The 27,480-nt window shown below is 40.2% G+C and overlaps 2 protein-coding genes across 7 annotated transcripts in view; one reads left to right on the top strand and one right to left on the bottom strand.

Moving 5' to 3' along the window:
- Positions 1-27,480, bottom strand: part of LOC134218394 (obscurin) — a 189,780-nt gene that overhangs the window by 27,130 nt on the left and 135,170 nt on the right. For all 6 annotated transcript variants that reach the window (XM_062697331.1, XM_062697333.1, XM_062697332.1 and 3 more), the window contains one exon: positions 10,984-11,076. In XM_062697331.1, the coding sequence (XP_062553315.1) occupies positions 10,984-11,076 (93 nt within the window). The remainder of the gene's footprint in view (positions 1-10,983; positions 11,077-27,480) is intronic.
- LOC134218395 (protein hobbit) overlaps positions 1-27,480 on the top strand; it is a 153,723-nt gene that overhangs the window by 51,664 nt on the left and 74,579 nt on the right. The window lies entirely within an intron of this gene.

Here is a 27,480-nt window from a genome sequence, read left to right as displayed (position 1 = left end):
GTTTTACCGAGTACATTACACTTTTAGAAGTGAGATTCAATTTAATTATCCGTGTTAGCTATTTAAATGCCATCTGGGGATTTCAACGGCACACCAAACTATCCTTGAATTCAGATCTTGATGGTTTTGGGTTGCGAATTCCTTTGTGGGCATCATTTTTTTTATTATGAACGTGTCAAAGAGTCACGTCATTAACGATACTCCAAATTATTTTTGAGTACCGATCATTAAGTTCTGTATGAAGGTTTGAGTTAAGATAGCTGCATAAAACATAATTTCACTAATGTGAACATTTTCTTGAGTTCTTGTCTTGAAGATCTGTAAGATCAACAAAGCGATCTACGGGGTGTCGGCCTTACTCTTGATATGAAATAGCTTCATGGCACATCATTTTGTTACTGTAAATATACTGCACACTATTTCTGAATACAGATATTGAAGGTCTATAATATGTATGGTCAGCAAATCGTCTTGACCACACTTTTGAATTGATAAAGCTTCATGGAACATCACTATCATATCATCTCACAGTATTCCTTGATTAATTAGTGCAGATCTTGAAGATTTGTATTGTCGAGAAAGCGTTTCTTGGTCATACTCTTGAGTTGAAATAATTAGATGTGATGTCGCTTATCTATCATTAACAAGTCACAATTTTCCCAAAACAATTAATTTCTTAACCCGTATTGGCCTGAGTGAAGGAAGTAATTCAAATTGCCGCCATTTCGTCATTTTTTGTCATATTGGCCTGGTTTTATCACTGTTCTGCTCGTACGAATCCCATAATTTAGAATATATATTGGGACTTGTGATATGGTCCTCCTATCCGGAGTTATTCCGGTAGGTCACTGGGTCAAATGCAGTAAAATTGACCACAACTTCCTTTTTTTAGCGATAAAGGTCCAACAAAATGTCACTTTTTTCGTCCCTATTCTACATTTTCAAGGAGATTTGTATATAGGGATCATATCAGAACAAAAAATCATGCTGACAAGTGTTTAAGAAACGGCCAATAACAGGTTTTTTTTCGAAGTGACTCTTTGGGAACCATCCCCAAATAGCCAGGTCAGTATTTTCGCTCCATATTGGCAATATGCCTGATCAGCACACATGTTGCACAAAGAGCTTGAGCTAGAGCTTGATTGACTGCTCGTAGTTGCTACTCCATTATGACCAGATCAGCTGTTCTTGCACAGGGAACCAACAGGGGGGAGGGGAGGAAATGATGATGTAATCACTCGCCCACTGCAAGCCGAACATACCTCTGCACTTGCCACGAGTTCATGCGGAATTTGTTGGAATTTCTGGGTTAGGTTGGAGAGACAGAGGTCCGTCTTGGTTAACGAGCTACCAATGTGATAGATAGGAGAAGGTAACTGATGGAATTTCTAGTTAAACTGATAACATTCTAATCTAAAACGAGCTCTATAGTTCATTTCCAATTCTAGCAAATTACTGTTAGAATACTCAAGTTGAAGGTATATGAATAGTAATGGAAACGGTATGGAAGTCCATTTCCAGTTCTAGCGATTGCTAGAACATGAGAAATAAAGAGGAAGATACAAAGTAGGAGAATGGAACGGACCTGGGATTGAACCCACGACCTCCTGCGTATGAGGCAGAAGCAGCAGCCATATGACTACCAAGCCCGCTTCATCAGCACACATGTTACACAAATATCACATTAACCTATATGTAAGCGGAATCAGTCACAATTAGGTTGCTGCAACCTGTTTTACTTGACTTGTGCTGCTTGGGCGGGTATCAAACTTCAGCATTTTGCAGAACAAGTTGTATTATGACATATGGATATGGTTCTGGGGCCATTGGCCCCTCTGAGATCAGTTTCGAGGACCTTGAGGAAGCCTTCGGATGCATCAAAATCGGCCATTTTCAAAATATCACTAACTATGGATATTTACTGCCCATAATCGCATATTTGTCCCATATGAATAGGACATCCAGGAAAGATGGGACTGATATGTGATTATGGGCAGTATATGGGTGTCAAACTTCAGCATTTTGCAAGACATGTAGGATTATGACATCCGGTTGTGATTCTGGGGACATTGGCCGCCCTGGGGTCAGTTCCGAGGCCCTTGATGAAGCCTCCCGAAGCATCGAAATTGACTATATTCGAAATGTCACAAACTATGGCAAACAGGTATGAAGCCATGGAAAGGTCTTTGCTAATTAGTCCAGAAATTCCTTTGGAACTTCATTTTTTTTAGTAAAACCATACAAAATTCATGCAGGGATTATTCCGAAAATTTTGTTGGTAGATTTTTTCCTGAAATTTATTAACGAATGAAATAGGCAATCCTGAAGGAATTTTCGGAAGGATTTTTTCGAGGAACTCTTGAAGTAATTTCTAAATGATTCGAAAAAGATTTTATTAATGAATTTCAGAAGAGAGTTTTGAGAGAATTTCTAAATAAATATCCGAAGGTGTTGAGGAGTTTCTAATTAATTTACCGGAGGAATGCCTCAAGGTATCCCTAAAAGAAGTTTTGAAAGAATTCCTAGATTAAATCCTAAATAAATTCCTAAGTGCAATTTCAAAAGATTTTCAAGAATTTCTTCCTAGAGTTATGGAAGGGATTGCTTAAGGAATTAGTAGAAGAATTTGTTTGACAAAAACCTGAAATATTTGCTGATGCAATTCCTTAAAACAAATTTGAAAGGGTTCTTAACTCGGGTATACCCCGTTAGGCATAAGTACGTTAGGCATAAAGACGTTAAGCATAAAATGAACAGCTTCAGGGTGTCGACTACCTGTAAAAACCTGGAAAACCTAGAATTATCAGGGAATTGTTGCCAACCTGGAAAAATCAAGGAATTATCAGGGATTCTTGGGCCAATCAGGGAATCCGCAAGAGGGGAAGAGATGATGTAGGTAATTAACTCACCTCACAACTGAAAAAGAACCAGCTATAAAATTTAATGTTTCATGTAGTTCCTTGAGGTATTCAGAAATTTCCCTGGAAATTACAATAGGAATTGCTTCCGAAATTCCTTTAGGAACACTTCGAAAATCCTTCCAGGTTCTCTTTTGAAATGTTTTTTTATAAGTTCCTCCAAAAATGGTCTCAGCAATCCTTCAGGAATTCTTTTTGAAATTCTTCCAGGAAATTCTTCTAGAGATAATTCTTCCAGCAATTCTTTTATGAAATCCTCCATAAATTTCGTCAGTAATTCATTCGGAATTTTCTTCCCTACGTATTTATCTAGAATTCCCTTACGAAATTCTTTCGGATTTTCCTTTGAAAGTTTTATCGTAAACCTATTCCTTAAGAAAATCCTTCTAAAATTCTGTCAGATTTTTTTTTAATTCATTCCAAAGTTTATTTGAAAATTCCTACGAAAATTAATTTTAAACTTCCTTAAGAAATTTTGCCTCAAATAACTTTAAAAAAAATCCTGAAATAATTCCCAAATAAATTCTTAAGAAAAACAGGAGTTATTTTTAAAAATTTAAGTAAATCGTAAAAGAATTTTCAAAAGTTTTCCCGAATTGGAAGTAATTTTTAAAGGAATTTCCAAAATAATTTCTAATGAGATTCTAAAGAAAACTTGAAGGCATATTTGAAGGAGTCCCGGGGGTATTTCATAATAAATTCAGAAAAATGGAATTTCTGAAGGAATGGATTGTCCTAAGAATTAAAGTTTTTAAAAGAATTTATAAATAAATTACAAGAAGAATTCCTTAAGGGGCCTTAAGGTGTCATTCAGAATGGCTGGCTCACGGCTCACTAACATAATTTTACAATTACCCACCTCCTCACTCCGATTTGCACCGAGCAGTTTCTTTGTGATAAAAAACCACACCTTATTATACTTTTACTAGAACTTATTACTCTACCTATTTACTCTACCTATTGAAAAAAAAAAACGATCCAAATAGCGCTCATTTAGCGTCGATTCAATACAAAAAATGTCCTCCCGCCACGCATGCCAACGACGTCGTCGGCAGCGTCGCATGCAAGAAGGTCATGGATTGATCATACCCTATCGCAGCAGACAGTGATGTCAACATGAAGTACTGTGAAATCATAGTGAAAGCATGCAAAATATCGAAAAAATAATAAATCTCCTTCCAACCTGTTATCTATTAATGTCATGATTATATCTTCATTATTGTACTTTGGAACGTCTTGAAAAATTAAAAAGAAAACGCAGTAAAAATCAATAATTGTGCTATTTGTGTATTTGAACAGCTGGCAACAATGTTGCAAGAGGTGAACATAAACAGCTAGCATAATGAAAAAATAACACATAAATATTAACGTAAATCAAAGCATTTTCGGACACATTTCGTTAGTTTACAAACTTAATGTTTTTTACCGGGATGAACTTTTACCGAGATTCGCACAGCCGTGCCCCAGCAAACATGTTTTTGGTGAGATTTCTGTCAAAGTTGCCAGCTAACAAACGCCATTTTTACCGGGAGTTTTATTTGGCTGGGCACACGGCTGTGCGGATTTTGCCGAGCTGCAGAAATAAAAACTGAGTTTGTATGCCATAGTTAAACAGTATTGAGTAACCCTGTGGTCAACTTGGACTGAACTCGTTCACATTAATGCAATGGTTTTTCCAGTAAATTATAACAATCTGCACCATGTACCTATAACTCAAACAGTGAAAGATGCTTCTAAATGCTGTTTTTTCATAATCTGGGAAATTTAACGAAAATTCTTGAAAAAAACCTGGAAAAATCAGGGAATTTTTATTTTGAAGATGAGTCGACACCCTGTTATGACATTAAGAAGGCAGAGTCATGCGAAACGTCCATTATTCCTAACTTCCGTTATGGCTAACGTACTTATGCCTAACGTCGCGGACCCCCTAATTCAATTTCCGCAGGAATTTCCAAGACAATTTTCAAACGAATTCATAAAAGGAATTCTCCTGAAAGGTTTTCCGTTGGAATTCTAAACAATTTTCCAATGAAATTTATAAAAGAATTGCCGAAGTAATTCCTAAAACAATTTGTAAAGGAATTTTCGGAGGAATACCTAGACAAATTTTCGAAGGATTTTGTGAAGGAATTTTTGAGAATCGAAATGTATTTCTGAAGACAAATTGAAAAAACTGAAAAAGTTCAAAAATAGGAATTATAAGAAAATTTCGAAAGTCATTCCGAAATTCATTCACAATTTCATTTTTATTTTTTTTATATGTTTTATATGTTTTAAGAATTCTTCCTGTACTTTCTCAAGAAATCTCTTCGGAAACTCTAGGAAGGATTTTTTGGAGTTGCTTCGAAATTTCTCTCAGGAATTTCTTCAGATTTCCAGGAACTGTTTCGAAAATTCTAATAGGAATTCCTTTGATCATTCATCCGGAATTTGATCATTCTTCTAGGAATTTATTAGGGAATTCCTTTGAAAATTTGAACAGTAGTTTGATAAAATACTGTTTTGAATCTGGAATTAAGACTTCATGCCAAAAAGAAAAATCCAAAAATATAGGGATTGCGGTCGATTCACCATCATACTTCTTCAGATATTCCCAAGAGTTCCTTAGGAATTTACTTCACGAGTTGCTTAGGATATTTCTCCAGTATTCATCCAGATGATATTTCATGAATTTATCCAAAAGTTCGTTCGGAAAGTCCTTCACACATTTTTTTTTCGTAAAAAATACCTCCAGGAATTAATTCGGTTAGTCATCCAGAAGTTCTTTTAGGCATACCTTCAAAAGATCCTCCCGGAATCCCATCGTGAATTTCTCTAAGGCCCGATTGCTTCACCCCCGCTTAGACCTTAAACCAAGTTTAAACGTATGGGTAAGCACCGCTCAAGAGTTAAGCGGAGGTGAAGAAATCGACCCTAAGTAATACATCGGAGATTCCTCCAGTGATTCATTACAAAATTCCTCAAGGAGTTTCTTCAAAAATCTTCCGCAAATAAATCTAGAAATATCTCCAGAGATTCCTTTAGGAATTCTTTGGAAAATTAGTTAAAAAAATTTCTTTACAAAATTATTTTCTTCAGGAATTCTTTTAGCAAATTTTCAGAAATTCTTCCAGGTGTTCCATTCCTTCGGCTCCCGTAATTCTGCTAATTACTTGGGACATAGATCCAGAAATTATTTTATCTATCAAAAAACCTTTAAAAAATCCTTAAGGAATACTTTCATATCTAGAACTTCTTCGGAATATCCTTAACGAATTATTTAAAGAATGTCAAAAGGAATTCTTGGCAGAATTTTCTTAATTATTCCTGGAATTGATTTTTGGAGGAGTGCTCAAAAGAATTTCTGAGTTTCCGGCGGTGTATATTTTTTTTTTCGGTGCGACAGGTAGCGGTTCGCGTGATTTTCTTAGCTTTCGGTCAGCTCTTCGGATGCGTGTATGTATAATTTGTTGTCAATATGTGAATTTCCAATTTTTCATTTTAATTTGTGAATTTTTAAATTTTGAGGAAGTTTGCGGTGATCGCGAGTGAAAGTGGCAAAAAAATGCTCCGTTTCAGCTTCAGTAAAACTTCAGATTTCGTGAAAAACATGTAATGTGACGCTCTTTTGTAGGACTGGCAGATCAGGCTAGAAGTTTTTGGTTTGTGTGCAAGGATCAGTGACGCGGTCCGATTTTCCGTGATTTTCAGCCGAAGCAGACAATGATATATTTTTTGCCACGTCAGTTTTGGTCTTGGAATAAAATCGGGATTATATGTATTTCAAAATGTGGTCACTGACAAAAATCGTTGAACGCTTCAAGCTAAAATCCGATTGGAGTCAACAGACATATGCCGCAAAATCTGTGTTACGACCTGAACAGCTTGCCGCCGAAGTTTGGAAAAATTTCGTGAAGATTTGCTTCTGTGGAAGTTTGCAGGCAAGGAGAAAATCGTTGTCAAATCTAAAAGCCCACCGGATATTTTTGGATTTCCTCAAAGTTGCTGTTCAAAACTGCAGAATTCGCATGGTTTCCGGTTTGAGATTTATTCATTTGGACCAAAAATCCTTAAGTATAATTTTTCTACATTTTTTTTCTTTTCTCTTTCTATTTCTGTTTTTTTCTGTAATGAAACTCTTTTTGGCTTCTTTTATGTAAGCTAACGGATTAACATGTCCTTATGCGCTTCAAACAGTCAAAGGGCCGGAAATGCAAAAAGAAATCTGTCTGTTACAATATGCAATCTACTGTGGAGTGATTTTTAACAATAGTCTATGGGTCGTTGAGAGCCATTGAGGACGACGCGTCGCCGCCAGCGGGCTGAGGTTTTTCTATTTTTATCAAACAAATTCATAAATAATTTTCATCTACTCAGTGTTGTAGGGTTGTTTTGCCGTCTCTTTTTTTCATGGGGATTTTGAACAGTTTCCATCAGAAGCAAGACAAAGACAACCTATTCATTATAGTGTATTAAAAGAGCAACAGAAGCCTGCATGTTTGTGCAAGCACAGAATGATCGATTGTTAGCACGGGCAATGCCTTTACTAATAATGTGATCAAGGAATGTAAATGCGCAAACATGTTTAGTGTACGGATAATGTTGGAAAAATGGTAAGTAATTTTTGATATATCATAAATGCATTTTTTCATATTGTTAGAGTTTATTACTAAATACGCGCCAGGATCAAAAAATTAAATTTTGATCCAGGAAGTGTGAATGCACTTCAGATATCCTTATGATATGTGGGTGTAATCACGCGGGGCTTATTGTAAACGACTATAGCTTCGGAATGCTTGTGTTCTTGAAATGAGCTATAGCAGTTACAATAGAGCTATCACCTTCTTGCTCCCGGATCTACGATTCTAGCAATTATATTAAATTTTAATAGTTGCACGAATATTCTATCCATAATGCCACTGCCAGTCAGTGGGAGTTAGATTGTAATAACCAGTGTTGTAAAATGTCATTTGCATTCGTTTGTATAATTTTCCCAGAACTTTTTTCAGAAGTTTGCTATTGATTCTTGATGTATGACGTACTTATAGCGCTTAAATGTGGCTACAACTTTGTCTAACAAGACATTGCTGTAAATATGTAATCTGGGGCGTGTAAATGACATTATGTCAAATGACACGTGACATTTTGGAGAGATTTCACTCTCCAGCCTTAGATGTTATATTTAGAGCAATGTACCCTTGAACAAAAATATAGCCCTACTCAAGCGTAATGAGTACATCCAAAATTATGATGTGAATTTTACTTCTGAAGAAAGTTATTAACAAATTTGTCAAATGACATGCAGATGAGATTTTACAAGCCTGGTAATAACACACACACACAGTGCTCAAAAGAATTTCTGAAGAAATTTATGAAGGATCTCTCCTAAAGCAATTTTTGGAGGTACTCCTAAAAAAAATCTGTTGATATTTCTAAAAGAATACCCGAAGTATTTTCCTTAGGTATTTCCGAAAAAAATTTCAAAGGAATTTCAAAGCGAACTCTTGAAATAATTTCCAAATGAATGTCTTAAAATTGTTTGAAGAAATTCTTAAAAGATTTTGTAAAATGTTTTTCGAAGAAATTATTGAAATTTCTGAATATATCTTTGAAGTTATTTTCGGAGGATTTTCTGGGAAAATCCATAGAAGAAATTCCGAAAGAGTTCTTGGAGGAATGTACAAAGATATTCTTGATGAAATTTAAGAATGCCGGAAATGTCTTAAAGTGTTCTTTTGGAATTTTCGTTAGGTATTCTTGTTGGAAATTCCGGGGGAATTACTGGAGAAATTCCCGAGGGAATGGAATCTCCGATTGAATCTGAAGGAATTCCTGAAAAAATGCAAAAGAGTTCTGGTAGCATTCTTGAAATTTTTAGTAAAAATTTCGGAGGTATTCCTAAAGAGTTATTCAAGATATTTACGAAAAAAATTGCATAAGTTAATTCCCAAGGAATTTATGAGAGCATCCGAAGAATTCTGGTCAGTAGTAAAATCCGGTTTTGACTCTGGAATTGCCTGCTAGAAAACCCACAAAATGTCGCAATTATAGTCTATCCATAATTACACAGGAATTAGATTTTTTTTGGAAAAATATTCCAAAAAAAAACCAGTGACCTTTACCTTTACAGACGATGAAATGCACTAAGATTTCGCTATAACTATACTTGAAACTGCCTGACATTTTTTGATTGAATTACGACTTCAATTATAGTTCTTACTGACGCCAAATTATAAATCAACCAATTACGCCAAAAATGCTGGTACCCTGCCATTTCCAGAACTGGCAGACCCACCATTTTCAGGAGAAGAAACGCCGCCTGGAAGAAGCGGAGTGCGAGAAGATGAAGCAACTGTGCCGTTTTCCAGAAACGCGCAAGTTTTATCAGAAGCTTAACGCGCAAAGACTTCGTGCCGCAATCCGAGATGTGCAGGGATAAGGATGGGAGCATCTTGACGGATGAAAGTGTGGTGATCGAAAGTTGGAAGAATCTGGGAAATTGAACAGCCGAGGAATGGAAGGAAGGGGTCATACGCCCCATCTACAAAACAGGCGACACTCGTACCAAATAAAACATGTACAAAACGCTCATAAGACCGGTGGGCATCTAGGAATCATGCTGGATGAGGACTTGCAAGCACTCGCAGTATTAGAGAGACGGGTGGGTATTTAGGACCATCCTTGGCGGTGTGTTAGAAAACAGTTTGTGACGGCGAAGGATGAACCACAAGCTCGTCCAATTCTACCGTGAACTCAGTCTGGAAGGATACGCTGGACAGGGCATGTTGCAAAAGTGCCGGACAGCAACCCTGCTAATGTGCTGTTAGCTTCAGATCCGGGTGGTACAAGAAGGTGGAGAACGCAGCGATCTTAGGTGGGCAGATTAAATGCAAAACTACTTGCGGACTGTGGGATGCAGCCGTGGTAAAACGGATGTGGCATCGAACCGACTGTTGTGGTCAAACTTTGATTCAGTGTTATCTTTTTAATGCAAGCAAGATTAGAAATTGCTCCGGATATTTCTGCTGGAATCTCTTCGGGCATTTCTCTAGTGATTCCTTTGGAAAATATCTAAAATACCCATCGTTTTTTAGGAATTCTTATGAAAGTTTCTTTAGAAATTATCTCGGGAAATCCTCCTGGAAATTTATCCAGAGATTCCTTCAGAATTTCCTCAATATTTCCTTTGAAAACTGCTCCAGTATTCCTTCGCAAAACCTTCCAGGAATTCTTTAGGAAAATTCCCCATGAATTCCTGGAGGAATTTACGAATGAATTGTTGTAGGATTTTTGAAAGAATTACTGGAGGATTTTCTGGAGGATGAAATAAAAATATGCACATTTATAGTGTGGTTTCATAACTGTTGTGAATTTGGATACGCTCTACAATCTCGGGTCAACTAATCTGTCGCAACGGACAAAACACACTTTTTTTATTGCCGAACGTATTTTTTTTTCATTGAACTAATAGATGATCTCTTTAATGACATGCACAATTTTCATATCAATAATTTCAGCAACATTAAGGTCTGCGATGAGGCCATTCCACCCACGGTCTCATTCCACACAATTCTCCCCTAATACACACATTTGCAAACAAATTTCTTGTGGGATTTCCTATGATATGTTTTAAAATTAGATCCCCGTCTTCGTTGAACGCGGGTATGCGTGGCGAACAGTGTTTACAAAACGCCATCATCTACAGCCAGCTCAAGCTACAAACTAGCAGACATCGGCAGATGGCATATGTACGAAATATGATCGGCCAGGCAACAGGAGGATTGTTTCTGCTACGGGGATATTTTTAAACCACCATTCATCCGGACGGACCGAGGAAGATAATGCAACCGCTCAAAGCCGCTAAACTAAAAGCGACGACAATCTTATGACATACATTATGAAATCGGTTCGGCGCGGGCAGAACATTTAACGTGTGTTTACTGCGGCGGACGGAAGAAGGATGCACCGTGGCCAGTGCCCTCATCGTGGGGATGCTGCTGCAGGTTGCCGTGGTTTGTGTGTAACAGGTGTTTGATAATTTGCTCTTGAGGCTTGATGAGGTCGGTAGACCCGTAGGTTCACTTACCTTAAAGAGTAACTTGTAATCGTTGATCCGTTGGATGGGTAGTTTAAGATGTTCCGATAAACTTTTGTCGTCGTTTAGAGTGAGGGAGAGTTCCTGTTGGTAAAAGAGTGTGGATTTTCGTTAAATTGAGTAAACTTTTTTTTACGCATTATTACTATGGGGTGATGCACTAATTACGTTAGTGGTGTTTCTGGGTATTTAGTCCCCTTCCCTTTCTGTAAGTAGGGGGAATGACGGCTTTGGCAGGTTTTGTTCTATTATTGGCAGGGGGTTTTTTATGACTGACTAGGCTCAAATTTGGCCTAAACATTCTTTGCATATCGAAGAATATTGTGGCCAAATTTCATAAAATTTGGTCGACAAAAACCCCCCTGCCAATAATAGAACAAAACCTGCCAAAGCCGTCTTTCCCCCTATTTTTCATACATTTTCATTGTTCATGATGCTTTTTTCCACTCTAAACCTACCTATTCGTAATTAGAGCATAGCCATAACATTCGAACATTATTTTCTACATGTCTGGAAGCAAGTTCATACATAATTTAAGTATACTTGTAGACAGGCGTATTTCAAATGATTGGAAATGTTTGCTTTCATTTCATCTTAATTGTACATTTGCTATCCAAATAATAATTAGATCATATGTTGGCGACATATACTTCTGACAGAAGTCCCACTCCTAATATACAAAAAAAAAAAACTAATCATAGCAATGTTATTTTGTCAAAATTTCACTGCTATATTTGATGCTCAATAATCTACAATAGTGCAGCTATTTAAAACTTAACTTAATTGCTGATCTGTATTATGTGTGTCCTCTGAATGCCATTTTAATGAACTGACTATTTCTAGGGTCTCCAATAAATCCACAAAGAGGCGGAAAATTAACAATGGCGGAGTTAAACTAGGGCACGTAATCCATCAGTTTGAATATTTTCCTGAATTTGAATATATACGCAAAAATGGTTCTAAAAATTAAGCTATTTTTTCGTTCTGAAAAATCTTGGGGAATGTTTCGAAAGAATTACAGGAGGAATTTTCAAAGGAATTCCTGGAGGAATTTAATATTTTTTCGGACATTTCTTCGCAAATTTCTTTAGGTATTCCTTCGAAAAATCCCCCAGTAATTCTTTTAAAAATCCTACAACAATTCCTTCGTAAATTGCTCCAGGAATTCATGAAGAATTTTCCTACAGAATTCCTGAAAGGTGTTGCAAAGGAATTACTGGTGCTGTTTTCGAAGGAAACCTTGTTTTCAGCAATTCTCTAAGATTCGTCAAACGTATACAATGGCGGTTAATCATTCTGTTTTCTGCATCAAAAAAGAAAAGCGGTGTTGGCGACTTGGGGAAGTCGTTATGTGTACGAAATGAAGTACGCCACCAGTCATTTGACCATAACGGACCCGATAAAACCGGACCCGTTACAGATATATCTGGTAGAATGGGGCGTCGGAAAAAGTGCTGGAAAGTGATACCAATAGTTTTTTTTTCAACGAAACTTATAACATTTCCTTCTGTTCCGTTGATGGACATTCTTCGCAGCTAAAGAGGTAATTGTACTTATGCTTTGAATGGAAGATTTTCCTTTTTGTTCTGTACCCTATCCTAACACGATAAGAATTGCTTAATCTGCTGAAGTAGGGATTTTCAAACCATTGAAAATGCTTGAAGTTATACATAATGAAGACATCCTTTCTTCGCAACACTTTGGTCCGGTCCTTCAAAAGGCCGTTACGAGCATTGTATGTAGGGGAAGAGGCCCCATAGTGCACTCCCGAGGTAAAACGCGTTTTGGGTATTCCCTCATATTTACCGTGTTTGGAATGGTCGTAACAAAAATAGACCTTAACCTATTGTAAAATTAAGTCAAACGGTATTCGGCCAAATGGCCTAACACCAAATAGGACACTAAGACAAACCGGTACAGCCAACCATTGAGAAATCGATCACAGTGTGCACGTCAAGTTGCATCTATGTATCGAGCTATCCTTCTGTCAATCTAACTGTCTTACGCAACGCTCTAGGGGGAGGGAGGGGATCAGGCTGAGCGTTACTAACCATACAAAAAAAAACCTTCCATACAAAAAGTGTAACTAGGGGAAGGGTGTGAGCCCAAAATCATTAAATTTAGCGTTGCGTAATTTCTGAAAAAAACTCTATTTGCGTTTGGTGCTGCGATTAGACATTTGAAATGCATAATTTACTTTTCAATCACAGCCGGGTAGAAAAAGCTAGTAAACAATAAAATGAAAAAAAAAACTCTTCATAATTGCTAAAGAACGTTTTGAGAATCCTTAAAATTTTCCGAAAATTTTATTGTTTCCGCTTTAACATATTTTTTCAAATAGGGTAAAGTGCCCAATGGTGGACCCCCAACCAATAGTGGACCCTCCAGCCATTTTTGCATTACTACTGCACAATGTTAATATTTTGCTATGAAATTCTATCGGGAGAACCTTCCTTACAGTCCTATGATTTGATTACATGCATTGGAAATGCTATGGAAAATAAAATTAGATGATTTTTCACCATTCTATAAAAAATAAACACGAGAGTGTCCATTATAGGAATATTTTGAGGGGTCCATAATAGGGAAGAAGAACGTCTCGAAACGGGACATGAAAATCAAATGAAGTGTCGACTATAGGGAAGCAATTTCCTATTATGGACCCCCAGGGGGTCTACTATAGGGCGAATTCGGTTAGACTTAAAAATGTTAATTTCAACGAATAACGTCATGTATTTGGATGTTTTATGTATGTATCGTGAAGAGAGGATGTAGAGCTTGTTTTTAGATATCAAGCAGAGTTAATATGTTGAAAATTTCTACTCCTTTTCACAGGAAGACCAAAATTCCGCTACTAGGGGGTCCACTATTGGGCATTTTACCCTATTTATATCGGCCCAACTACTGATTTGGAGAAAGCAAAAGGTTCGATACCATTTAGTTCAAAAACAGTTTTTTTTAATATTTTCTAGGTATTTTGTGAAATGAATAAAACAAATGATTCACTTATTTGCTAATTGATTGTGTTCATGAGATTGTGTTATGCGTTGGACTTTATAAGTAATTTAAGTATCTAACATTCATAATTATGTGATGTTCACTAAATATTATTATTTCTTGAAGCTCCCTTTTTGAAGGATTTTTTTTAAAACTTTATTAAAGTGTTTTTTTTTAATTTACAGATTAAGTTCAATACCGTTATTGAAGGAAGCATCAAGAAATCTAGACCAACATTTGAAAAGGGCGTAACAGCCAAATTTTATTCCTTCTGATTCTTCGTCTACATATTCATTTCATTTCATTTATTTAGTTAACATCTAAACAGATAACACTGAATCAACAATTTGACGCCACAATGCACGGTTCGAGGCCGCATCTCTCCATCCTCGGATACGCCCCACGCTCGCCAAGTCGTTCTGCACCTGGTCTGCCCATCTCGCTCGCTGCGCTCCACGCCGTCTCGTACCTGCCGGATCGGAAGCGAACACCATCTTTGCAGGGTTGCTGTCCGGCATTCTTGCAACATGTCCTGCCCATCGTACCCTTCCGGCTTTAGCTACCTTCTGGATACTGGGTTCGCCGTAGAGCTGGGCGAGCTCATGGTTCATTCTTCGCCGCCACACACCGTCTTCTTGCACACCGCCATAGATGGTCCTAAGCACCCGTCTCTCGAATACTCCGAGTGCTTGCAAGTCCTCCTCGAGCATTGTCCATGTTTCATGTCCGTAGAGGACTACCGGTCTTATTAACGTCTTGTACATGACACATTTGGTGCGGTGGCGAATCTTTTTCGACCGCAGTTTCTTCTGGAGCCCGTAGTAGGCCCGACTTCCACAGATGATGCGCCTTCGTATTTCACGACTAACGTTGTTGTCAGCCGTTAGCAAGGATCCGAGGTAGACGAATTCCTCGACCACCTCGAAGGTATCTCCGTCTATCGTAACACTGCTTCCCAGGCGGGCCCTGTCGCGCTCGGTTCCGCCCACAAGCATGTACTTTGTCTTTGACGCATTCACCACCAGTCCAACTTTTGTTGCTTCACGTTTCAGGCGGGTGTACAGTTCTGCCACCTTTGCAAATGTTCGGCCGACAATGTCCATGTCATCCGCGAAGCAAATAAATTGACTGGATCTGTTGAAAATCGTACCCCGGCTGTTACACCCGGCTCTCCGCATGACACCTTCTAGCGCAATGTTGAACAACAGGCACGAAAGTCCATCACCTTGTCTTAGTCCCCGGCGCGATTCGAACGAACTGGAGTGTTCGCCCGAAATCTTCACACAGTTTTGCACACCATCCACCGTTGCTTTGATCAGTCTGGTAAGCTTCCCAGGGAAGCTGTTCTCGTCCATAATTTTCCATAGCTCTACGCGGTCTATACTGTCGAATGCCGCCTTGAAATCAATGAACAGATGATGCGTTGGGACCTGGTATTAACGGCATTTTGAAGAATTTGCCGTACAGTAAAAATCTGGTCCGTTGTCGAGCGGCCGTCAACGAAGCCGGCTTGATAACTTCCCACGAACTCGTTCACTAATGGTGACAGACGACGGAAGATGATCTGGGATATCACTTTGTAGGCGGCATTAAGGATGGTGATCGCTCGAAAATTCTCACACTCCAGTTTGTCGCCTTTCTTGTAGATGGGGCATATAACCTCTTCCTTCCACTCCTCCGGTAGCTGTTCGGTTTCCCAGATTCTGACTATCAGTTTGTGCAGGCAAGTGGCCAGCTTTTCCGGGCCCATCTTGATGAGCTCAGCTCCGATACCATCCTTACCAGCTGCTTTATTGGTCTTTAGCTGTTGAATGGCATCCTTAACTTCCCTCAAGGTGGGGGCTGGTTGGCTTCCATCGTCCGCTGAACTGACGTAGTCATCTCCTCCGCTGCCTAAACTTTCACTGCCTGTACTCTCAGCGCCATTCAGATGTTCCTCGTAGTGCTGCTTCCACCTTTCGATCACCACACGTTCGTCCGTCAAGATGCTCCCATCCTTATCCCGGCACATTTCGGCTCGCGGCACGAAGCCTTTGCGGGATGCGTTGAGCTTCTGATAGAACTTGCGTGTATCTTGAGAACGGCACAGCTGTTCCATCTCCTCGCACTCCGCTTCTTCCAGGCGGCGTTTCTTCTCCTGAAAAGGCGGGTCTGCTGTCTCCGCTTCCGTCTATAACGTTCCACGTTCTGCCGGGTACCTTGCTGCAGCGCGACCGCCCGCGCTGCGTCCTTCTCCTCCAGAATCTGTCTGCACTCTTCGTCGAACCAATCGTTCCGTCGACTTCGACCCATATACCCGACGTTGTTCTCCGCTGCGTCGTTAATGGCTGCTTTAACTGTACTCCAGCAGTCCTCAAGAGGGGCCCCATCGAGCTCACCCTCTTCTGGCAACGCTGCCTCGAGATGCTGCGCGTATGCAGTGGCGACATCAGGTTGCTTCAGTCGCTCTAGGTCGTACCGCGGCGGTCGTCGGTACCGAACATTGTTGATGACGGATAGTTTTGGGCGCAGTTTAACCATCACCAGATAGTGGTCAGAGTCGATGTTAGCGCCACGATATGTCCTGACGTCGATAATGTCGGAGAAGTGCCGTCCATCAATCAGAACGTGGTCGATTTGTGATTCTGTCTGCAGTGGTGATCTCCAGGTGTACCGATACGGGAGGCTGTGTTGGAAGTAGGTGCTACGGATGGCCATATTCTTGGAGGCGGCGAAATCAATTAGTCGTAGGCCGTTTTCGTTCGTCAGCCGGTGAGCGCTGAACTTTCCAATAGTCGGTCTAAACTCCTCCTCTTGGCCAACCTGAGCGTTCAAATCTCCTATGATGATTTTGACGTCGTGGCTTGGGCAGCTGTCGTACTCACGTTCCAGCTGCGCGTAGAATGCGTCCTTATCATCATCAGTGCTTCCGGAGTGTGGGCTATGGACGTTGATTATGCTGAAGTTGAAGAACCGGCCTTTGATCCTCAACCTGCACATTCTTTCATTGATCGGCCACCACCCGATCACGCGCCTTTGCATATCGCCCATCACTATGAAAGCTGTTCCCAGCTCATGTGTGTTGCCGCAGCTCTGGTAGATGGTATGATTACCTCTAAACGTTCGCACCATTGATCCCTTCCAACAAACCTCCTGCAGCGCTACGATGCCGAATCCACGGTCCTTGAGCACATCGGCGAGTATGCGTGTGCTCCCGATGAAGTTGAGAGATTTGCAGTTCCACGAACCGAGTTTCCAATCGCTAGTCCCTTTTCGTCGCAGTGGTCTTCGCCGATGGTTCCGGTCCGTACTCTCTTGTTGATTGTTCGTTGCTTAAGATTTTTTAAAGGCTGGCTTGCAGGGCCTGACACCAAACCCCTAAATTTCCGGAGGACCATTCCTCCTTATTTCCGGTGGACCATGGTGCACAGTTTCATAGAGTCCCTCGCTGGCACTCGGACGATGATCAGCCGCCCTAACATGGAGAACAGACGCTGTTGTGAGCCGATCCTGACATGGAGAACAGACGCTCAGCAAGATTTGCACCTCCGGAGAGGAGCAAACCCCCCCTTCCCTGTCAGCATACGACCATAGTTCGTCTACATATAAAGCCATGTATGTGGACAAGGAATCAGATGTAATAAATTTTGGCTGTTACGCCCTTTTCAAATGTTGGTCTAGAAATAATAATGTTTAATGAATATCACAGTTTGGATTCCGTGAGGAGTGTCCTTAAATACACCATTCAAATAAAATTAGGCGAGCAGATAAAAAGAGTAACCCTATCCATATTTCATTCGTTATTATCATATTAATCTTTCCGAAGGTGAGTCATTTAATACAATAATGGTCAGCGCGAGAACCTAATTGACTTTTATCCATGCGAGGGTTTTGATGGACCATGGATAATGTCGACTCCAATCGCATAAACACCGACATTATAATCACGAATTCCGGAAAATCTAAGATCATCCTCGCAAAAGGGTTTCCGTGGTAATCAGAAGGATTACGGCAACCTCATTGGATTTGAACACCCTTTAAAATTTGAATTATCCTTTTTCCACCGTTTCATGTCGGGGGCAGCAGGGACTATGTCCAAGGGCTTGACGATCCCTCCCCAGGCCATCTGCGAGTTGTGGCGCCTGCCTAGGATGTGGTGGGGTTTGACAGTGGGCCCTGTTAAACCTCTATAAAATGCTGCATGTATCCGCAAGTAGGCTCCGCCAAAGCGGCCGTGTGCCGCTCAAAGCGCACAAGCCCAAGTCCTGGTGTTAGGTGGGACGCTAAACAGCCCTGACACGACGGCCCTCCGACGAGACAGGAGGTTTGCGCAGGCCCAATAAGCCGCCTTTAAAAACAACTATTACGAACGACATAGAAGATAATACGACTCGATACAATCGGCAACGACCTAGGCGACGAATAAAGGATCACGATTGAAAGCTTGGAACATGGAACTGCAAGTCGCTAGGCTTCGCAGGTTGCGATAGGATAATCTACGATGAATTACATCCCCGCAACTTCGATGTCGTAGCGCTGCAGGAAATCTGCTGGACAGGACAGAAAGTGTGGAAAAGCGGGCATCGAGCGGCTACCTTCTACCAAAGCTGTGGCACCACCAACGAGCTGGGATTGGGTGGCAGCCAATCAACGCAAGGATGTGCAAGCTGAGGATAAAAGGCCGTTTCTTCAACTATAGCATCATCAACGTGCACTGCCCACACGAAGGGAGATCCGACGACGAGAAAGAAGCGTTCTATGCGCAGCTGGAGCAGACATACGATGGATGCCCACTGCGGGACGTCAAAATCGTCATCGGTGACATGAACGCTCAGGTAGGAAGGGAGGAAGTGTATAGACCGGTCATCGGACCGGATAGTCTGCATACCGTATCGAACGACAACGGCCAACGATGCATAAACTTTGCAGCCTCCCGCGGAATGGTAGTCCGAAGCACTTTCTTCCCCCGTAAGAATATCCACAAGGCCACATGGAAATCACCTAATCAAGTAACGGAAAACCAAATCGACCACGTTCTAATCGACGGTAAATTCTTCTCCGACATCACGAACGTACGCACTTACCGCAGTGCGAATATTGAATCCGACCACTACCTCGTCGCAGTATGTCTGCGCTCAAAACTCTCGACGGTGATCAACACGCGTTGGAGTCGTCCGCCGCGGCTTAACATTGGGCGGCTACAAGACGGTACACACTAAGTTTTTGTTTCTCGAGCTCTGCAAAATCGGGCACCGCTGTAGCTCAGTAAGTTTCAGAACTGAACTTCGGCAGAAAATTTGGTTTATTACTGATTTTCGGCAAAATATTTACCGTATCTCAGCAAATGAAACGTCACTTTTACTGAGATCTCGGTAAAAATAGTGTTTGCTGAAACTCGACGGTGCCCACCTCGGGAAAATAAACAAAAAATGCTGAGATCTCGGCGAAAATTTTTAAGTGTGTAGACTAGCCCAAGACTACGCGCAGCAGCTGGAAGTGGCACTCCCAACGGAAGAGCAGCTAGGCGCAGCATCTCTTGAAGATGGCTGGAGAGCTGCACTGGGTGATTACCAAGGTTTGGGAGGATGAGGTTCTGCCGCAGGAGTGGATGGAAGGTGTCGTGTGTCCCATCTACAAAAAGGGCGATAAGCTGGATTGTAGCAACTACCGCGCAATCACATTGCTGAACGCCGCCTACAAGGTACTCTCCCAAATTTTATGCCGTCGACTAACACCAATTGCAAGAGAGTTCGTGGGGCAGTACCAGGCGGGATTTATGGGTGAACGCTCTACCACAGACCAGGTGTTCGCCATACGTCAGGTATTGCAGAAATGCCGCGAATACAACGTGCCCACACATCATCTATTTATCGATTTCAAAGCCGCATATGATACAATCGATCGGGACCAGCTATGGCAGCTAATGCACGAAAACGGATTTCCGAATAAACTGATACGGTTGATCAAGGCGACGATGGATCGGGTGATGTGCGTAGTTCGAGTTTCAGGGGCATTCTCGAGTCCCTTCGAAACCCGTAGAGGGTTACGGCAAGGTGATGGTCTTTCGTGTCTGCTATTCAACATCGCTTTGGAGGGAGTAATACGAAGGGCAGGGATTGACACGAGTGGTACGATTTTCACGAAGTCCGTCCAGTTATTTGGTTTCGCCGACGACATTGATATCATGGCACGTAACTTTGAGAGGATGGAGGAAGCCTAAGCGAAGCTAAACGGATTGGACTAGTCATCAACACGTCGAAGACGAAGTACATGATAGGAAGAGGCTCAAGAGAGGTCAATGTGAGCCACCCACCACGAGTTTCTATCGGTGGCGACGAAATCGAGGTGGTTGAAGAATTCGTGTACTTGGGCTCACTGGTGACCGCCGATAACGATACCAGCAGAGAAAATTCGGAGACGCATAGTGGCTGGAAATCGTACGTACTTTGGACTCCGCAAGACGCTCCGATCGAATAGAGTTCGCCGCCGTACCAAACTGACTATCTACAAAACGCTTATAAGACCGGTAGTTCTCTACGGACACGAGACCTGGACGATGCTCGTGGAGGACCAACGCGCACTGGGAGTTTTCGAAAGGAAAGTGTTGCGTACCATCTATGGTGGGTTGCAGATGGCGGACGGTACGTGGAGGAGGCGAATGAACCACGAGTTGCATTAGCTGTTGGGAGAACCATCCATCGTTCACACCGCGAAAATCGGAAGACTGCGGTGGGCCGGGCACGTAGCCAGAATGTCGGACAGTAATCCGGTGAAAATGGTTCTCGACAACGATCCGACGGGAACAAGAAGGCGAGGTGCACAGCGGGCAAGGTGGATCGATCAGGTGGAGGACGACTTGCGGACCCTCCGCAGACTGCGTGGTTGGCGAAGTGCAGCCATGAATCGAGCTGAATGGAGAAGTCTTTTATGTGCAGCACAGGCCACTCCGGCCTTAGTCTGATGATAAATAAATAAACCGTTTCTTATTTCTAGTGTGCATGTAAACAAATTTGAGAATTATTTATGTTTGGCATAACATCGAATATAGTGTTACTGAGAGAGTAAGGAATTAAAATTTCAAGCTTAACAGTTCTATTAATTGAATCTATGACGATAGGTCGAAAGGGCATGGGTTTGGGTCCTTTAACATATAGTCATTTGGCATAAAGGCCATTTGGCATAATTTTAAACTGCAATATAAGAGTGGGTCATTTGGCATAACGGACATTTGGCATAATTTGAAACATTGAATAATAAAGGGTTATTCGATGTATTTTTTTTACATAGATGAAGTAGAGCGGAATATATTCTGATAAATTTAGACTGATGGTAGACATTCAACGAAAGGACAGGCAAATGAAACAGCAGAATTACTTCAATCCAGGCAAACGACAACTTAAAAAAAACACCTTTATTATAATTCGGTCGAACGCCTACCCTGAAAAAAGGCATCACATCCACAATTGCTTTAACCCGGGCAATGTCCTACTTTTAAAGAAGGGATCACATCCACGATTGCCTTAAACCGAGCAAGCGCCCACTTTTAAAGAAGGAATCACATCCACCATTGCCTTAACCCGGGCAAATGCCTATTTTTGAAGAAGGAAACACATCCACCATTGCTTTAATCCGGGCACACGCCTACTTTTAAAGAAGGGATCACACTCATCATTACCATGTTCCGAATAAAACCCTATCTAACGAAAGAATTACATCCACGATTGCCTTAACCCAGACGAGCGCATCCAAATAAATACATACGTTATTTTTTTAACACGAGTACATAGTCATTCTTATTGCTTTTTACTGGGCCAATCATCCAATTGAGAAATATTAATTAACATTGATTAATACTTGGCAAATTAATACTTTCTACGAATTGATTATATCTTTTTACTATTATTATCGACCGGTGTTATATTCACCATTCCGTTTTTTCCGCACCACTAAGCCAAGCAACTAATTTAGTGGACACAAAAAAATATTATGCCATATGTCCGTTATGCCAAATGACCCTCACTTTTGACCCTCTCACAATTATGTCTGCCAAATGTCCGTTATGCCCAATGGCCTTTATGCCAAATGACCTGCTCCCACAAAAGGTGAAAGTCAAAAATGTCAAAAGTTCGAAAAAACAAATGGTCGAAAAGGATAAAAGTCCGAAAAGGACCAAAGATCGATCAAGAACAAATTGATAATAAGTTGGGTGTATTCCAAAGAAATTTGTGAAATGCATTTAACTTCAAGTCAAAGTAATACGCTTATCTCGTCAATCAATGTTGAAAAATGAGTAATTTTCAAAGAAGAAGTAATTACTGTAAAATAATATCTAGATCGTTCTGTTAGAGATAAAAAAGATTGTTGATTCAAGAAATGCATAAAACTTGTAGTGCGCGAAATTGATTCTTTCCGTTAAAAGTTGTTGTCTGTTTCGACCTTTTGTGCCGTTCGATGTTTTGTCCTTTAGACAAATCGTTTGGTTTTGTCTTTCTCTTCAATTCGTCAGTTAAAAATAATAATGCAACATTCCTCCAGGGATTGCGACGGGAATGATGAGAATCTTTCAGTGATTGCGATTTGATTTTAGGGATTTCGGCAGGAATCTCCAGAAATTTCGAGGGGAATTCTCCAAGCATACCGAAGGGAACCCTCCAAGGTTTCTGACGGAAATTTTCTAGGGAGTCGGAAGGGAATGTTTCAGGGATTCCAAATCCTCCCGGGATGTCTACGGGAATTCTCAAGGGTTTCCGACGGGAATATTCCATAGATTCCGACGGGAATGTTCCAGGGATCCCAATGAGAATCTTCCAGGAATTCCTAGGGGAATGTTCCAGAGATTTCGTGGGCAATGTTTCAGGTATGTAGAAGCGATCCTGATGCAATCAGTCGATGGATCCCGAAGCAAATCGTCGATGGATTCTGAAGTAAATCGTCGAGGGACTCCGAACTAAATGTTCGTGGAATTCCGAAGCAAACCGTATATGTATTCCGAAGTGAATCGTCGAATGATACTGACGCAATTAGTCGAGGGATTCCAAAGAAAATAATTGAGGGATTTCAAGGCAAAACATCGAGAGACTCCGAAATAAATCTTTGAGGGATTCGGAGGCAAATATTAGAAGGGCCAAGGAGTTTCCAAGCAAATCTCCGATCGATGACTCTGAAAGGAATTCCTTAGAGATTCCAATCAGAATTCTTTGGGATTCTGATGGGAGTTACTCTCGGATTCTGATTAGAATCCTTCTCGAATACTGATGGCAGTTTTGGAGATTATCATGCTGCTAGGCAAGCGGAAGTCTGCTAGAAAACTGTCACTCCAGTCTGTGATGGTTGACCACATGTCTTTGACTGCTGGCGAAGTACCACAATTACTTTGATTGATATGTTGGTGGCTCTCCATTGTTACCTTTTCATAATTAACACCAACTGCAATTTCACTGCCACACAGAATCTTTCTCAAAAATGAAAAACAAGCTCATTTGTCTTGCTTTCATTTCATTACGATAGGGTGAATATGGGAGATAGTTCTTTTGTTTTCAAACGTTTTCAGTAATTTATTAAGCTATATGTCGAAAATTGATATCACTGCTAAATCACTTTTCAAATCCTAGAGGGGGCTAATTTTTTTCTAGGGAGTGCTAATGGGTCAAACACAATTGGTACGTTTGCGTGCGTTTTGACAGTTTTTCCATGGGAAAAATGTCAAAACGCACGCAAACGTATCAATTGTGTTTGACCCATAAGCCTACCCTCCTTTTTCACGACAATGTTTACAACCCATTTAAATATATTTTTAATGTTATGAAGTTGCTTGTGTTATTTGAGGTGTCTCAAAGCACTTGATAGAGTAAAATGTTTTTCTATATTTCAAAGCTCGTTTCTATATTAATCAATTTCAAAGTATCATTATTTCTATTTCCAATCAGGAATAAAAAATCTAATCTAAGACGAACGGTACTAAAAACATTTTCAAATTAATCCTTATTGCTGAGAGGCGCGGAAGACTCGGTTCAACGGACTTCCAATTGGGTTACTATGGCATCCCAAATAGTAATCCATAAGTAAGTAATATCAACAATATCAACAACATTCGCAAAACGGAAATTTCAGCCTCATCTTTGTCGTTTTTTATTACTATTAGCAGTGAGTGCTAAGAGCATCACAAAAATGGGAAACATGGCAATTTGCGCTCCGATTTTTCGTTTTAGATTCACATTTTAATTTGCGCCATTGAGTGGCATATTACAAAGACTTGCCCACTGGCAAGCATTTCCATCGAACAAGTTACCATTATTTTAAAAGATTGTCATCAAATATTTTTGGTTGTGACCTGAGATGTTGAAACAAAGTAATCATCGTTGCGTTGGTGGAATGTGATTCAATCGTAATTTCATACAATTTCTGAAAGAATCTGGCAAGGGGAATTGTAGGGGAAATCTGTATAAAACGATCCGGTTGGGTAAAATGATCTGTCTGTTCTAATTATTAAACAATGTTCTATAAAGTTGTCGAGGATAGGCATTAGAGTGGGGCGTCATGGTCATTTTTTCAAATCAATGGTTTTCCGAAGCCATTCTGGGTCCTGAATAACTGTGCATAATTTGGGACCGATTGGTTGCTTCCTCGCTTTTTGCACCGCGTTCGAAGTTTGTATATAAATTAGTAAGGGAAAACGTATATTTTTGCATTTCTACTACTAGCGGTTTCAGTTCATCGTAAACCAAGTGGCACTTTGCGGAAGAAGGAACGTTGCTGGAACGTCCACGCAGAAAGTTATCTCGCTTCGAAGATTGAGTGTTCAAACCATATGCAAAAAATCGTTTATTCTGCCAGCACTGCCGAACTACGTAGACCAATAATTTAACTGAGTGTTATTTCAAAATAATTGATCTTATAGGACTTTAGAGCTAATGGGAGCTATCCGGAATCATTTCACAAAGAAAAAAAATCCGACAAGAAGGAAGATGGGTTTTGCCCTTCGATAACACAGGTTGTCCGGTAGTGATGGCAGAAACATTGATTTCTTGCATATGGTTTGAACAATCAATTTTCGAAACGTAATAACATTTTTTGTAGACCTTCCAGCTGCGTACCTTCTTCGGCAAAGTCTTTCGGCATCTTCCAGGCTATATGCTAACCTATTGAGTCACGTAATTGATGATAAATTGAAGCCGCTAAGAGCAAAAATGTAAAAAAGTACGTTTTCCCATACTAATCTCCATGTAAATTTAAAACGCGATGCGGCATGTTAGGTCGCAACCCATCGAGCCCATATTTTGCACAGTTGATTGGGGCCCCAAAACGATCGAAGTAGGTCGCGCTAAAAAAGTGGACGCGAGAATTTTTCCTGCTGTGTCGTGTGTCAATTTTTTCTCGAAATTTCCGATTTGGTGACAACATCACAAAAGAGGTTATCAAAAACCTTCTAATCGAAATGGGCAATGCTATGAATAACCTGAAGTCAAATAGCATGCTAACGTCCGGGCGCTGGTCGGCCTTCCTGTGGAACATCACCGAGTCCCTTGCTCCAGCACATCTTCTCTCCGGAGCCTGGAAAGGAGTAGCTGAAGGAATGAAGAATAGAGGAAACGGTACTGGCTGATAATATACTGGATTGATGGGATAAGTATTGTGAAATAATGTATGGAAATTGCCAATTTCAACCCTTCGTCCACTTAAAAAAATGTAGTGAAGCGTCTGAAAATATTATGTTTAGCAATTCACCAAATCCGCTTCCTGGTGTTTTTTGCTGCTGCTTTTTTCTTTTTTATAAGTATAATTTACAGTTATCCATTTCTTCTTTTAATACATACCTACCTATCTAGTGTTGAATACCCATATTCGTATACATATTTTTACTTTATTTTCTAGTTAATGATTATTCTCAATTTTCTTTGGAAGATGAATCTCTTCCAACACCACCGTATAAACGTTTCGAAATGTTTATCATCATATTAGGTATGAGGAATTAAAAAAAAAACCTCATCTTGACAAATTACAATCATCATGCTAAGTTATAATTCAGAGAAGCATTTGAGCACCTCCGAAATTCGTAATGATGTGCGACGAGAAGATATAGATTACCATTTGTTTTTCAATAATCAACCCATTCTTGCTGTTCAGACATGGGAATGCAATCGTTTTTCAAATATAGTTCGGTGAGCTTTTTCCGGTTACTTTTTTTTTGTAGTTGAATTTAACCATTTTTAAATACGTAACGATAATTCTCAAAAATGTGATAGTTCCAATTAGACTATTTTGGAATATTTTCTGTAAAATTTAATTCAAAAATGTCTAATTTTTTGGCTCCTATTCTATAAAAAAAATTGAAGGATTTGAAACATCATTAGCTTTCTATTTACTTTATAAAGACTTCAATAAGAATAATTTAAATGTTCTACCATTATTTCTATTTCCATTGCATCTTTCCAAAAATGGTTAGATTTAAAGTTTAGATTAATTAGTTCAACTTAATCATAATCACCCGGCGATAATGAAGAAAACCATAGAATATATTGATTTTCAAACAAAGCACTCATATTGTAATGTTTGATACTGCCGTCTTCTTTTCATTTAATCTTTTCAGGATTCAAGAATTCTGATTTTCAATATTTGAACGCTTCCTATTTTCAAATATTCAAAGATTTTGACTCAATCGTGAACACGGCTAAAACCAAGCAGCCATGACAGTAACAGCAACCGGAACTTCCACTTTTACAGCCGCCAAACCAGCAAACCAGTAAGGACAAAGACTAACCGTTGGACTTTGCGACCACGTTTTAAATGGAGGCAAAGGAGGATCATGAATGCAAAACTCTGGAACTAGATTGGTGAGCACGTTCCAGTTCTCTACTTTTCCTTATCTAATTGGTTCACCAATATATAAATTTATGAAACTGAACACTAAATACGCACAGGGCATCGTTTGCTGCTATTGCCGCGGATATTGTGGGAATCCCAGGTATCCGGTTCACGCTTTAGTTAGCAACGGTGGCTCTTCTCTTCTTCTACTCCCTGAGTAGTTAGTGTGAATAAGGGCGTCCTTGTAAAGTTTTGCTGTGCCTGTTATGAATAACTAGTGCATCCTATTCCCTACGCTTTCTGAAGAAATCTATCTTACTTCAGAAGCGAATCCTTTTTGCAGTACTAGTCTTCGTAACAAAAAGGGCACCATTACGGAGCATGAGATCTGATCAAATTATTCGTAGTACTACTTGATCAACACCCCCAGCTGGGTGAGGGATAGAGGATGAAGCACACACACACAGTTGATTGGGGCCCCAAAACGATTCAGAAAAACCTTGATCTCACTTGATCGGACGAAGTTTGCGTTTTTCCATACAACTGCGCCCCATTCTAATAGGCATAGCTTTAATTTAGTTGTTGCTACAATGGATTTTACAAAAATTATGAAGCTCTTTCAGTGAAATGTCTTCACCTGTCATAAGATGAGTTTAGTAGTATTCCATTGAATTCCACCACGTTGTAATTTTTACAAATACGTATTTCGAC

The sequence above is a fragment of the Armigeres subalbatus genome, chromosome 2, assembly GCF_024139115.2.
Source record: "Armigeres subalbatus isolate Guangzhou_Male chromosome 2, GZ_Asu_2, whole genome shotgun sequence".
NCBI classification, from domain to species: Eukaryota; Metazoa; Arthropoda; class Insecta; order Diptera; family Culicidae; genus Armigeres; species Armigeres subalbatus.
The sequence above is the reverse complement of the archived record's forward strand: the minus strand, read 5'-3'. Positions and strand labels throughout refer to the sequence as shown.